Source organism: Lasioglossum baleicum, chromosome 6 (assembly GCF_051020765.1).
Source record: "Lasioglossum baleicum chromosome 6, iyLasBale1, whole genome shotgun sequence".
NCBI classification, from domain to species: domain Eukaryota; kingdom Metazoa; phylum Arthropoda; class Insecta; order Hymenoptera; family Halictidae; genus Lasioglossum; species Lasioglossum baleicum.
The window spans coordinates 1817933-1831328 of record NC_134934.1 but is presented as its reverse complement, the minus strand read 5'-3'; the positions used below and the strand labels follow the sequence as shown (position 1 = coordinate 1831328).

The 13396-nt window shown below is 49.2% G+C and overlaps 2 protein-coding genes across 2 annotated transcripts in view; one reads left to right on the top strand and one right to left on the bottom strand.

Moving 5' to 3' along the window:
• The window catches only part of Su(var)3-3 (lysine-specific histone demethylase Su(var)3-3), a 136394-nt gene that overhangs the window by 53729 nt on the left and 69269 nt on the right, over positions 1-13396 (top strand). The window lies entirely within an intron of this gene.
• Tollo (Toll-like receptor Tollo) lies at positions 6001-13028 on the bottom strand. The gene has a single exon (XM_076426618.1). It carries the CDS (start codon positions 12292-12294, stop codon positions 8578-8580), a length of 3717 nt encoding a protein of 1238 aa, XP_076282733.1. The 5' UTR covers positions 12295-13028; the 3' UTR covers positions 6001-8577.

Sequence of the window (13396 nt, the reverse complement as noted above, 5' to 3'; positions counted from 1 at the left end):
CCGATTTTAGTGCGCTCCCCTCGGTGGTCGCTGTTAGGCCAAATGAGAGACGAGACATCGATATTTTATTGCATTTTCGTACCTGTTTCGTTCTGATAATCAGTGACTTTATGGCGATATTAAACGGCGATAGATTCTCCGGAGAACAGGAATTGTATATTTTACTAATCGCTCGTTGTTTATGCGAACTAGAGTGCGTAAACATATGCGACTGTGTTGAATTTTTCTACAGCTACAGTGATTCTCTCTCTCTCTCTCTCTCTCTCTCTCTCTCTCTCTCTCGTATCAAAATCTTCGCCACGAGCCTGACTTGATATTCCAAAGCAAATTGTTAACTGTTTACCACTTAACAAGTCATACTAAAGATTTGTAAACTGGGAATTAGTGTTGTTATCTCTAACGCCAGCATAAAGCCCGAATAGTTCTTGCTAAACATTAACAGCCCGGTAACTGTGTCATACAAATGGATTAAAGAAACCGGTGGAACAGGTCACTGCAAACAGTGTACTTATCTTGTTCCCAGCAGAAATCGTGTAAGGGATCAATAACACGGCCGATCGTTTACAAACGCGTTCCCGAAATCTTTTCGCCGAGAGAAAACGTCCAAGAAAACGAAAAATTTGATAGTCCCGCATCGACTGGTAAAGCGACTACTGCGGTCGGCGCGCAATATTCCCGCTTTATCTGGCATTCGGCATTTTTCACGGGAACGTATCGTTCATTCGATCGCTGGCTTCGACCGCAGGAGTAATTTTCAAAGTGCACGGGGCGAGCGAGAAAAACAAAGCCAGTTAAGCAAATGCTAGCCAGGATCACGAAGTCATTCGTCATCGAGTAGCTGGGGCAGCAGGCTTCTCGCAAAGTCGCCCGGCATTCTCGGGCCGACCACAGCTCCGCGTCCTTAGCTGTGATCTGAATATTCAACGAAATGTCAATCGCACCCTTTCGCCTCTGCTCCACCCCTCCCCCGGTGTGTGTTCTTAATCATGTTTCTTGTTCGCGTGGATTTTTCCACGGCTGGTGTATACGTATCTGGCCTCTATCGCTCTCGCGTTCGAATCGATCCGTGCGCACGATCTTTCGATTTAAAGCCGTGGTAAGCCTCGCATCGATTCGCTCGCATAATTCTCGATTCTTTCGCAAACGGTAGTCGCGCGGCAGGTTGCGATAACACGATTTTTACGCGGCCGTTAAATTACACGGAGGATGTGCTTCGGACTGCGAGCGAGCGGCGTTTCGATGCGTTGTTACGCGGTTTGTTAATTACGAAAGTGGCAGAACAGGATCAGTACCGCAGAAAGAATAGCAACTCGTTGCTCGCGCGACGATCCAATATGTATACCCACGGCCCGATCCGGCTGGATCCAGCCTGAGAATCGACTCTATTTCCACCGGGACGCCTAACCGCGCGCCTTAAACGCTTAATAACACCACCGATAAGATAAGTAATTGAATCGGGCCGAATACATTCGATCCCATCGGCTTCATGCCCCCGCATGTACACCGCACAACACGTACGCGCTCGATCACTCACGCTCGAATTTATCCCGCGAAATTTGCAATTCATATTTTCATAGTCACTCGGACGGTGAACAGCGGCTTTCTACGCTGCCATAATCCAGCCACCACGTTCCACCGTGAAACCCGGACCACGGTTCTGCATTGTACCCCGGCCGGTTGACTGTCTCGAATGATACTTTCGTCATTCGACCGCGCACTTTGCATAATTATTGGTCTCCAACCAGTTGCTAATATCGCATCTGGAAAAAAAGAATATCGTAAAGATAATTTTATTGAACTGCTAACAAGCGCAGCGCGCATTGCTTATTAAACTTGTACTGCCCAGCAACTGTTAATTTTCGTAGTTTATGTACGCGAATCGTTAAATTCAGTTTTATTAAGTCTACGGCACTCGTGCAACAATTTTTACACTGTGCCTTTTTCGTCTACTCGCCGCCGCGTGTGGTATCGTTCTTCTTCTCTCGGTCGTTCTGTTTATGCATCCTGCGTTTATGCTCGTGATCAATTAGGTGGAGGACTACATTCTCGTCAGTTGCGCATGGGAACCTTGTTGTGTTCCATTTTCTAGGGTTAAGCAGCTAGTAGAAAAATTTTATCTGCGATCTTTTGTTTGCTTTTCGGCCTGGGATCGCTTTTTACTTGGTTACTTTATGAAACAATGGTGGGAGTGGTTTCTCATAATTTAGATATGTCGACTGCAATATTTAAGGTTTTCGAAAATTTAGCATTTCTCTTCTACATAGATTTGATGTTTATTTTTAAAGTATTAATTTTTTAGAAAAAAAGTAGGCTCTTCATTAAACGTTCTCTCAATTCATTGTTCTTTGTAGAATCACCTCCTGCCTTAATGCACAAGATCCTTTATCTCAACTCTAGATAAGTGCACTTGTAACGGTAAAATTTCACAATTTACATGCAGGCCTCATTAAATTCAATTTTCTTGTTAATTGAGCTCCTTAAAAAATATTCATCCTATACTTTTGACATCTTCTCACATGGGGAATCGCCCTCTGCGTGATCGTATCACATCCTGCATTTATACATACGTATGCTAGGTGCATACGTGAGAATAAATTCTCGCAATTCATTTATGTGAGACATTAAATTTATTTCTTAAACTAAGCTTGCTTTTAATAAATCCCATCTTTTATTTCCGTTTAATTTATCCATGTTAAATTGTCTCTTCGCATGTTTATAGCGCACGTCCCATGTATACCCCTGATAAAAACGTTTCGTACAGCAAATTTTCATAATCTTATCCGCAATTCATAAGGATCACTCTTCCTGAAACTAAGCTCCCCTGAAAAAAGTGTCATATCTCGCACATTTGATTTACTTTCTCGTGGGGTCTCTCGCGAGCGGCGCCACGCACTCGAGTCCGTGATAAATACACTCGACGCGATCGCGACATCACACCCCTGTTTGCCAAGCCAATATTTTGACTCGAGCGTTCAAGTGTCTTGCTCTCGGTGTTGTTTGAACAGGCGCGTTACACAACGGGTGAAACGTGTGCGTTCTATCCCGCGACGCGATGGTGGAAAAGTTCACGCGGCTAATCGAACAAGCGTTCTCTCTCGGGTGTCCTTTCTCAGCAAATGGATCTCGCACGCATCGATGTGACTCATTGATTGGTGGATGATTGCTGTGCATAACTGCCGCGCCACCGGGAGCGGTTAGGCGAAACCTTAGGAAACCGCGATTACAATTATTACTGGAAATGACGGGCGCACAATGCAAACTCCGAACGCCATTAAGCAAACCACAAAACGCGTTCTCCCGCGTTGCGCTACGTTGGGTGGGACTCTCCTCTCTCTCTGAACTCTCTGTATATTATATCTCCGTCTCGGTCACACCGCATCGGCCGGTTCTTCCATAATTCGCGTAATCGTGATTGTGTGCCCGGCCCGTGACACATATTTGCGTTATTCATAATATCGCCGCGGCCGCAACCGGCGCCGCGCACTCTCTCTCCCGCCCCCTATCTCGCGCGCATCGATGCAATTGCATTCTCGCGTGCAATCATAGCCGAGCCGATGCACACCGTCCCCGCGAATTCCCGACGCCAACGAAATCTCTGGCATTTCACACAGATTTTACCGTCGAGGCTTTCCGGCGAACTGTGTCCTTTCCAGATTGTTTTTCCCAGTGTTTCGTCAGCCTTGCTGCTTCATCAGTGCTCGAAAGACATATTCAGATGAGGAAGTCATTAAAAAGGAACACAGCTTACACCTGAGACCTCCGACCCTTCCGAGGATATTTTAATTATTTGCAATATTTGCCCCGGAGAACTCAACCGGGTATTAACCCTTTGCAGTCGAAGCTGTTTTAAGTTCAAAATTAAACATTTCTTCAGACATGGAATATTTCCATTGTATACGATGTTTTCATTTTATGGTTATGAAATTGATATAATACCTCATACAATACTTGAATGTGTAGCAATTGATTAGATACCAACATAGTTCTCTCGACTGCTAAGGGTTAAAGTCCTCAATACTGGAAAAACGATAGATGTGGATTGATATTTCTTCGTGGACATGGTTGAATTATTTGTTTGAATGATTTCTTCTCTTGATAATTTTAGTAAGTTGAAAATTCTTTGAATATTTTCACTGTTTTGTACTTGATCGACGCTGTTTTGTTTTAATGTCGACAATATGTTGACATTCGTCCTCGAACAGCGAAAAGTGTACGAGAGCTAATCTCTGACTCTGACATTTCAATAACCCGCGATCCCATTCCCGATTGTGCCCGTTACTGACGAAACCCGAGAACTTCGAATCAAGACGAGGCCGATCGACGATGTAACTTCACGCTGCCTAGGCTAATTCAATTATGACGACTGGCCGCTGCACTGTCGAAGTTTCCGCTCTGTGTAAACACCACCGAGCCCGGTGATTGGGTAATGTGTGTGCACGTCAAATTTGCTCAGCCTATTTGGCTGGCCTAGTTGCCGGTCCCGCGATGTGGCCATTTGGAAAGATAGTTGTCTTTAGACCGCTCTGAACGGTGCTTAGCAGGTCTGATTGTCTTAATACGCTGCCTACCGAATCCACAAAACTTCCACAAATGGAATATGTTGACTAACATCGATGACAAATCTACCTTATTCTCTACCTGAAGAACAAGTACTAGTCAACACATCATCCTTGTCAAAGAATTCTTACAACTAGACTTCAGAATTTATGCATTTACAACAAAAACGGATATATACAATTTAAAGTAGTGGACATATTGAAAAGATTTAAGAAAAGAAAGAAATTTCGATTTGGATCCTATGTCCTGCAATAAATGTAAAAATTTTTTTATTTTCCACAATGATCACTTACCAGCAGTCCACTTATAACAGCATGTTTAGAAATCGTATATCTCTTCAGTGTTTCACCGAAGTTTCATCTTCTCCACTATTTTACTAACAATCTGTTAGAACGAGATCAAATTTCATGTCTGTCACAAGCCCCCGATTGCTCCGAAGCTTCGCCAATTTCGCCAACAACGTGGAATGTCCTTTCGACATCGAACAAATTAAAGATCCTCGTGACTGTCGGATCTCAGTCATTCGATACAGTTCGTTTCGTCGTCGCATTTTCTCTGAAATCCGAAGCGAGTTCAATTATTTCTGAATCGATGAGCGGTACGGAAACAGCGTCGGATTGAAATTCGCAGGCACCAGCTTTCGTTTGCGCGCCGCGCCGCCTCTCGCAAATAACGTTGTTGTTCCAGCAACGGGAACGATCAACGTCATCGAGCGAGCAAGCGGGGACTCGCCCGGCGACGACTGTCTTCCACCAAACTATCTGATTTCTATTACAATGAGCCCGGCATTACTTATTCCGTTGATGTAACGGTAACGAAACGTGATGACAATGTAAACAGACGTGACTCGATTAGCATAAGGTATTGTCTCGTGTCGAGATTCCACGTGAAAGGCAGCCAGCGAGGCGACACAGAAGTTTGCATACTTTCGTAGCCTCGCCTCACCGCGAGCGGATTTTCGGCGTCCGCTTACTTTCGCGACGAATCTGATCCATCCGTGATGTGGGAATTTTTTACGTTTCTTGGGTGCATTGCTCGCGACGAACTTGAACTTTATAGATTGCTATCAACCCCCTTCTAGACGATTTTGGTCGGTAGAGCTAATTATTAACTATTTGCTACAAGAAGGGATTTTAATTTCGTTAAGACAAACTGAGTAGATCAAACACAAAAGAATAAAAGTAGTTAAATTTCAAAATACTGTTGCATTGTTTTCGACTAGATAGAATCATTGAAAAAAGTAGCTCCTGTATCTTGTAACTCGTGCATACAATTTTTCAATTTTTATTCAGATTGAAAATTGAATATTTCGTGATCGTATCGGGGAAAACGGGCGCGGATTGCGACGTCGAAGAAGAAGAAGAGTCGTGGGTGTTAGAAAACATGAAAATAGAGCATTTTATTGTTTCAGTCACAGATGTTTATTCTAATAATATCTTTCACGTTGTGTCGAGGGGAGTGGGTCTTGCGAAAACATGAGTAGCCACTTGCGAGGAAAGCTAAAGGGTAGAATTGTTCCACGTTTGTACATTATATTTCAATTATTTATAGCGGTACTTTAGTTTCCCTGCGTGACAAGCATTCCGAATTCGACGGTCGCGGCTAGAACAGAAGGGGGATACTGGGTGTGCCGGAATTGCACGTGAACTTTTGATTCATCGTTCAACGGGTTAGGTGAACGTGCGAATATGGTAAGGGGGAGGGTGAAAGGGGACGCAGAAACCGCGTCGCCGCAAATTTTCTCGACGCCCGTCGACGGGATCGCGCAGATTAATCTGTTCGCCGTGGACAAGAAACAGAGCGGATCGCCGAATTCGTATACACACGGAAAACAATTGAGAAAACAGATTATGTGTGTGGGTGTGTATGAAAGAGTTCGCGAACCGCGTTGAGTCGCGAGTACACGCGGCCAACGTCCCTGTCAACGCTTGGGGACGAAATAAATAAGAATTATAGTCTACTTTCCGGAGCAAAAGACCCGGGACGCACGGATAGTCTCGTAATTACGCTGTGGAACTTTGTACAAAATACGTTAGACATTTATTGAGGGCTGGAAAATAATTTTTACTGCCTTACAGACTACAGAAATTCAATTTCTAGACTTTTTAAGCGGTTGATTATTAGACTGCAGATTTTATGCATTTGTGACAAAAATGAGTTGTTAGAGACAGTAAAAAGATTAAGAGAATTGAAATCTGGCTTATGTTTTGTTTGCAAAATTCGCAGTTATTGATTATGGATAATGTGAAATGTGAGAAAATCAAATGTAGTCGTAGCAGGCAAATATTCCAGTTGATATATTTTGTATCATTATCTTAGATGGTTATTGTGACTATCAGTGGATCTCAGGTGTCTTTCTCCGAGAAATAGACCATAGACGCACGCATTATAATACTTTACAAATTGGTCACGGCAACGGCGAAGAATCTGAAGATTCGCCGTCTGCCGATCTCTAAGTATTAGGTCGGCCAAAAAGTCTCCTCGTCCGTTTCCGTGTAATTAAACTGAACTGGGTTCACCCTTGTGCATCGTCTTATTATGCATACCCTTATTTTTCACTTCCATTTTACGATAAAAATAGAAAAAATCATCGTGTCAAAGTGGTCATATACATTTTCTTTATGCAACAATTATTAACATCGCGAAGGTCTTAGAGAATTTATTCAAGAAATTTATTCGTTCATAAACGTCTTTCGTGAACTACAATTTACAGTAAATTCAAGTGTATATGATAAACGTTTTTAATTATGTGAATTGCACAAGGGTTAGACAAAGTCAGCTCGGTCCAACTTTCAGTCGCCTTACGGCACCAATTTATTCAAGATCTTTCATCCAGCGTTATAATACAAAGCGACGTTGTAGAACGATCGAGAGGACTGTTCGGCCGGCCCGATACAATTAAATACACATTGATAGCTACGATTAGGAAGTGGTATCACTGTCAGCTTGCTCGCGGCGACGGGTGCGCACGACCCGGCTCTCAAGGAATTCTCGTGGACTCGCTTCGTGTTCGCCGTTTTGAGGCGGGTTTCGCGTTCCTCAGGCAGTATCGAGCAAAGGCAACAACAAAGACAACGACAACGAAAACAAGCATCGCGGCCGGTCTACTGGTTCTCGTTCGATTCCTCGAGGCCGGGTTGTCCGTCCGTTCTCACTCTCTTTCCCGCGGTCTGGCGAGAGCTCGTTCGAAAAAGGCAAGAGAAGAATCCGCGAAACTGTGAAAAGGAAAAAAAATGGCACACGGCGAGAGCGTGCCGAAGTACAGGGCCGCAGGAATATATAAATATCCCCCTCTCTCCTGCTCGTCCGACGAGCGAGAAGGACAGAGGGAACGGAATCGTTTTCGCGCACTGTAAATCCGTAGGAAGATTCGAGGGGGACGACGAGCCGCGTAAAACAGTCTCGGGCGAAAAAAAAGACGGAACGCGGCACGGGTATTTACAACGACTTTTTTCTTTTAAGTTTAAGCTATCTATCGACTCACTGACTCGCTGGGAATATACAGAACACCGGGATCGCCGAGTCTCGTGTGTATCCCGTTTTCTCTCACGAGGAAGCACCTTAAATATACATATACATATATTCACTCCCATTTCGCGCGTGATCTATTTACAACACTGCTCCTCCCGCTCCGTACACTTCCGATATACATGTACATATTATATAGAAATCCTCGCTGCTGTATATTTACACTCTCTATTCGTCGTCTGCCACGTTTATTGCACCAACGCAGTGAAATGCACTGTGTAACCGGGTAGCCGGCAACCGGCAAGCGTCCGCTCGCTTGATTCTCTCTGTGGAAGTCGTTGGATCCGCGGCCGACGCCCACACTCCGAAACGGAACCACGAGCAAAACGTACACAATCATTCGCACCGAGAGAGAGAGAGAGAAAGAGAGAGAGAGAGAGAGAGACACGCACACGCGTACACGTACGCACACATTGAACGGACGAACGACCGAACAAACGAAACACGAACACACAGGTAGGCACAGGTAACGCACCGGGAAAACGGACACACTCATATGTGCACGGAGACGGTGCGCGAGCCGTTCGACGTCCTGTTGTGCTGCCGTCGGACCGGTGGCGGCTGTCTCGTCCTCTGCGTTGTCCTCTGATTGTTGGGCACGTCGGGCAACGCGAACCGCAGCTTCTCCCAGAACAGCTTGTCGCCCCACTGCAAGTAGGTGTTGGTCTTCAGGTATAGCCTGATGTCCGGGTCGAGGTCCCGCTGGTGGACGTCGCCCACCAGCACCAGGATCAGCCTGCGCCTTCTGTCGCGTAGCACCTGGTGGTGCGCGGACTTGAAATCGAATCTGCACCACTCGGACTTGATGAAGTTCTCCGAGAGCACCATGATTGTCCTCCGCGAGGACTCCACCGCTTGGACGATCGTGTCCGCGATGAAGCTACCGACCGGGAAGTCCCTGTAGTGCAGGCAGAGCTTGTACGACGGGTTTCCCATCTCCAAAACCGGAGCCAGCTCCTCGGCGACGAACGCTTCGTCCTTCGAGCTGTAGCTGACGAACGCGTCGAACAACTTGTCTCGGTCGTCCCTGTCGACCTCTTGGTTCCTGTAGAATATCCTCACTCCGAACCTCGAGTGGAACCAGACTCTCAGCTCTTGGCGGAAAACGAACGCCAGCATGCAGATTAGCACGACCAGCAGAGAGCCCACCAAAGTGGCTACCACCAACGGCAGATAATCCTGGAGGACTTGTTTCTCGATGATCGTCTTGGTGTAGTTCCGGTGGACGTCGTTGTCGATGCTGGCCGCGCCCGAGCACACCGCGGTCTCGTTGTTCTTCTCGCGATCCCCTGCCGTCACTAGGAACCCGAAATCATTGTCCGCGAACACCTCGTCACCGAACGCCTCGAACTCCGTCACGTTGTACACGCATCGCAACGCGGAGGCGTCCGTCACACGGACGCTCGGCTCGCGGATCCACTCGCGATAACTTTGCAGATAGTCGCACTCGCAGGACCACGGGTTCCCGGCTAAACTGATCTCGATCGCTGTCGGTAAAGTCCACACTGCCAGCGTAGTTAGCCGGTTGTTCTCCAGCCGGAGAATCCTGAGAGCTCTCAGGGACGCGAACGTGTCGTTGCCGACGGATACGATCCTGTTCCGTTGCAGATAGAGCAGCCTGAGCGCGTCCAGTCCCTCGAACTCGTGTCCCCTTAGCTCGCGGATCCTGTTGTCCTGCAGATGAAGGTCCTCCAGGTCCCGCAGACCGTTGAACGACCGGTTCTGCACGATCTCGATGTTCGAGGAATTGAGGAACAGAACCTTGAGCTTCTTGCGGCCGATGAAAGCGTGACTGGACACGACCCGCAGGTCGTTCCCGTCCAAATAGAGCCGCGTCGCGTCCATCGGGATCTGCTCGGGTAGCTTGTTCACGTGGCCGCCGTTCGAGCAGTCGACCACGTTCGCCGACCACGATTGGTCGTGGTAACACGTGCAGTTTAACGGGCACGTCATCTCGCAGTCGCAGGCGTCGAAGTCGCAACAGTGGCACAACGCGAAACAGTGGGTGTCGTACTTGCAGAGGAACTGCGAGTGAGACGCCTCGACCAGTGGGACGAATGCGTGCTCCCTGTCGTACAGCAGCTCGCAATAGATGCTCTCGAGGTCCATGACTCGGGGCTGCACTCTGCTCTGGTTCTGCCTGTTGACCCTCTGCAACCACTCCATGGTGCAGTCGCACAGGTACTGATTATCCCCTATGTAGAACTCAGGCAGAGATTTGTCGGGTGGGACCGCGCTGATCCTCAACGCGTAGGGTTCCAAGTTCCGGATGTGGTTTCCCTTGAGGTCGACACGGGTCAGGTTCGGCTTCTTGAAGAACGAGTAGCTCTGCACCTTGGAGATCTGGTTGTCATTCAGGTACAGTCTCTCGACGCTCATAGGGATCGCGTTTCCGGTGATCTCGGTAAGCTTGTTCTCGCTTGCGTCGAATGTGCTCAGCTGCAGCTGGCTTTCGATTTCGAAGTAATTGCCCAGCTCCTTGATCTCGTTCGAGTGTATGTCCAGCCACTGCAGCCTAGTCGGTATCATTGCGTAATCGAACCATTTCAGCTTGTTGTCGCTGACGTTCAGCCAGACCAAGTTCGGCAGATTGGTGAACAGGCCGGTGATGTCCGTCAGTTGATTCCCGTCGAGCCGGATCGCCTGCAGGTTCAGGTTCTCGTCGAAGGTGCCGGGTTCGATGTACTGTATCCGGTTCATCGCGAGATTCAATATCTTCAGCTCCTTGATACGATCGAACACGCCCTTGGTCAGGTTGCCGATGTGATTTTCGGTTAATCGGAGCCCGTACAGTTGGGCCACGTGGTCGAACGTGCCGGTTGGTATCTCCGAAATGAGGTTCTCGCCGAGGTCAAGGGTTCGCAGTAGGGGAGTGGCTTTCAGCGCGTCCGGCACTGATTTCAGCTGGTTACGGTTCAGATGGAACTCTTGCAGGGATGAGACGTTTCTCAGGGAGCTCGGGTGTATCGTGTGTAGCCGGTTGTTGTCCACCGAGAGCAGATTCAAAACGTATAGTCCGCTGAGCGTGGTCGCGTCGATAACAGTCAGCAGATTATCGCTGAGCAGCAATGTGTGCAGATTATAGAGCGCGGAGAACGTGTTCTCCGGCAGGCTCTCTAGCAGATTCTCCTGCAGCCGGAGTATCTGCAAGCTGTACAGGTCGCGGAACACTGTCGGATCTAACCGAGCGATACGATTATTCGAGAGGTCCAGCACCACTAGTCGCACCAGGCCGCCGAAGGTGGCCGCGTTCACCCACTCGGCGGTCAACTCGTTGTGAGATAAATCGAGCACCAACAACTGCGTCAGTTCACTGAACAACCCGGGCGGTAACACGTTCAACGTATTGTTCCTCAAGTGAATCTCTTGTATACTCCTCGCGTCGCTGAACAGTTCGGGCGGTAGGCTGGCGAGTCGGTTGTCGGCCAGCCTCAAGATGGCCAACGAGGAGAGGCCCTCGAACGCGCGGTCCGCCATGAAGCTGATGGCGTTGCACCTTAGGTCCAGGCTGTGCAACCTGGTCAACCCGGAGAACGCGGCGCTCGGGAGAGATTCGATGCTGTTGTTGCTCAGGTCCAGCTCCTTCAGGTTCGAGAGGCATCTGGCTACGCCATTGAACCGGAAGCTGATCACCTCTCGCAACCTATTCCGTGTTAGGTTCAGGATCTCGAGGTTAACCAGAGGGCACAGCGCGCCCTCCGGGATGCTCCACATGTTGTTCTCCCCTAAATCCAGCTTCTCGAGCTGTCTGAGCTCGTCGGTGAAAGCACCAGCCGACACGTCCAGCGCCATCGCCGACCAGTCGGTGTTGTGCGTCCTCACGGTCAAATTGCGCAGCTCCTTGAGCCCCTTGAACGCGTCGTCGGACAGATTGCCGATCTTACAGTATTCTATCACCAACTCCCTGAGCTCGACCAACGGTCGAAAGCTGCCGGCGCTCAGGGAACTTTGGTAGAATAACGCATCGCTGCATTCGAGCCGCAGCCGAACCGTGTGCTGCGGCTGAATCACGCTGAAATTCGTGTTCTCTAGCTCGCTGTTGATGGTCCTCAATCTGCAGACCAGCGATACGTCGTCCTCGGTGTCGCCGGTCGCGACCCACTTGCACTCGTCCGGCGCTTTGTACCTCAGCGCTTTGCTGAGAGACGCGCCGAGGACACCGAATATCGTGCCCAGCAATATGGCGAAGAACGCAGGACTGCCCTGCATCTTTCCGCCCTCTCCCTCTCTTCTCTCTCACTCACGGGCACTCTCTCTCTCTCCCTTTCGCTCCTTCAATCTTCCATCAAATCCCGTTCGACGATCGCGGTTCCTCCGGCGATTACGTGTCGTATCTGTCGCGGAGACCGGCCACGATCCATTTAAATCCTGGGACCCACGGCGATCTTTTTACCTCACGTCGTCCATGTCACTACCACACGATCCCCTCGGCATCCGCGGAGGGCTCGACTCCCATCGGCGGAACGATCCGAGCCGCGGTTACGTTTCGCCCGATCCTTCTTTACCGATCTCTGTCTCTCTTTTTCTATCGCTCTCTCCCTCTATAGATTTCTCTCGTTCGGTCTCTCTGGCCGCTAAGCCCTATAATCTCCTGGAGATTTCATCCTCGGGACCGTATTCCGGAACGGTCGTCGGTCGGCTGGTCACCGGGCAACGAGGAGAGCTTTGCGAGAGGCGACCGCTTGCGAGCGAACGGGTTCACCGACCTCTCCGGAGAGTATCGATACGTATACACAGGTATGCGCGTGCAGCCAGCGAGAAAAATCCCGAGAACGACGAAAAGTCACGGGCGATAATACACGTATATACGGCTCCGGTAAGACCCACGGTTCTCCGAGGACTGGTTGGCAAGTTGTAAGGCCCAAACTGGCACCGCTACCCTCGCCCCTCCGCCCACCCTGAGCCACTCTCCTCGCCGCGCCGCTCTCCCCAGCCGTCCTTCCTTCCCCCACCAGGCGAGCCTTCTCTCGTTCGTCGTCGTCGTCCTCCGTAGCCAGGGCCCGACGTTCTGGCAAGCCTATAAAAACAAGACAGGTACACTCTCCGGGCCCTTACAGTGGCTCCTCAGCATCTGCAGCCTCCATCCACCACGTTCTCCTCTCCTTCTTCCTCCTGCCCTTCCACGCTTCTCTTTATCCTCCTTCTACCCGTTCCTCCCGTGTCTGCTTGCCCCTTTCTCCTCGGGCCACCTCTCGGTCCCCTCCTCCTCTCGCTCACCACCCCCCGCATCTCGTGTTCCCTGGCTCTACCCGTGGTTCTCTCTCTCTCTCTCTCCTTCTCTGTACTGCTGCTGCCCCCTCGCTCCCGCTGG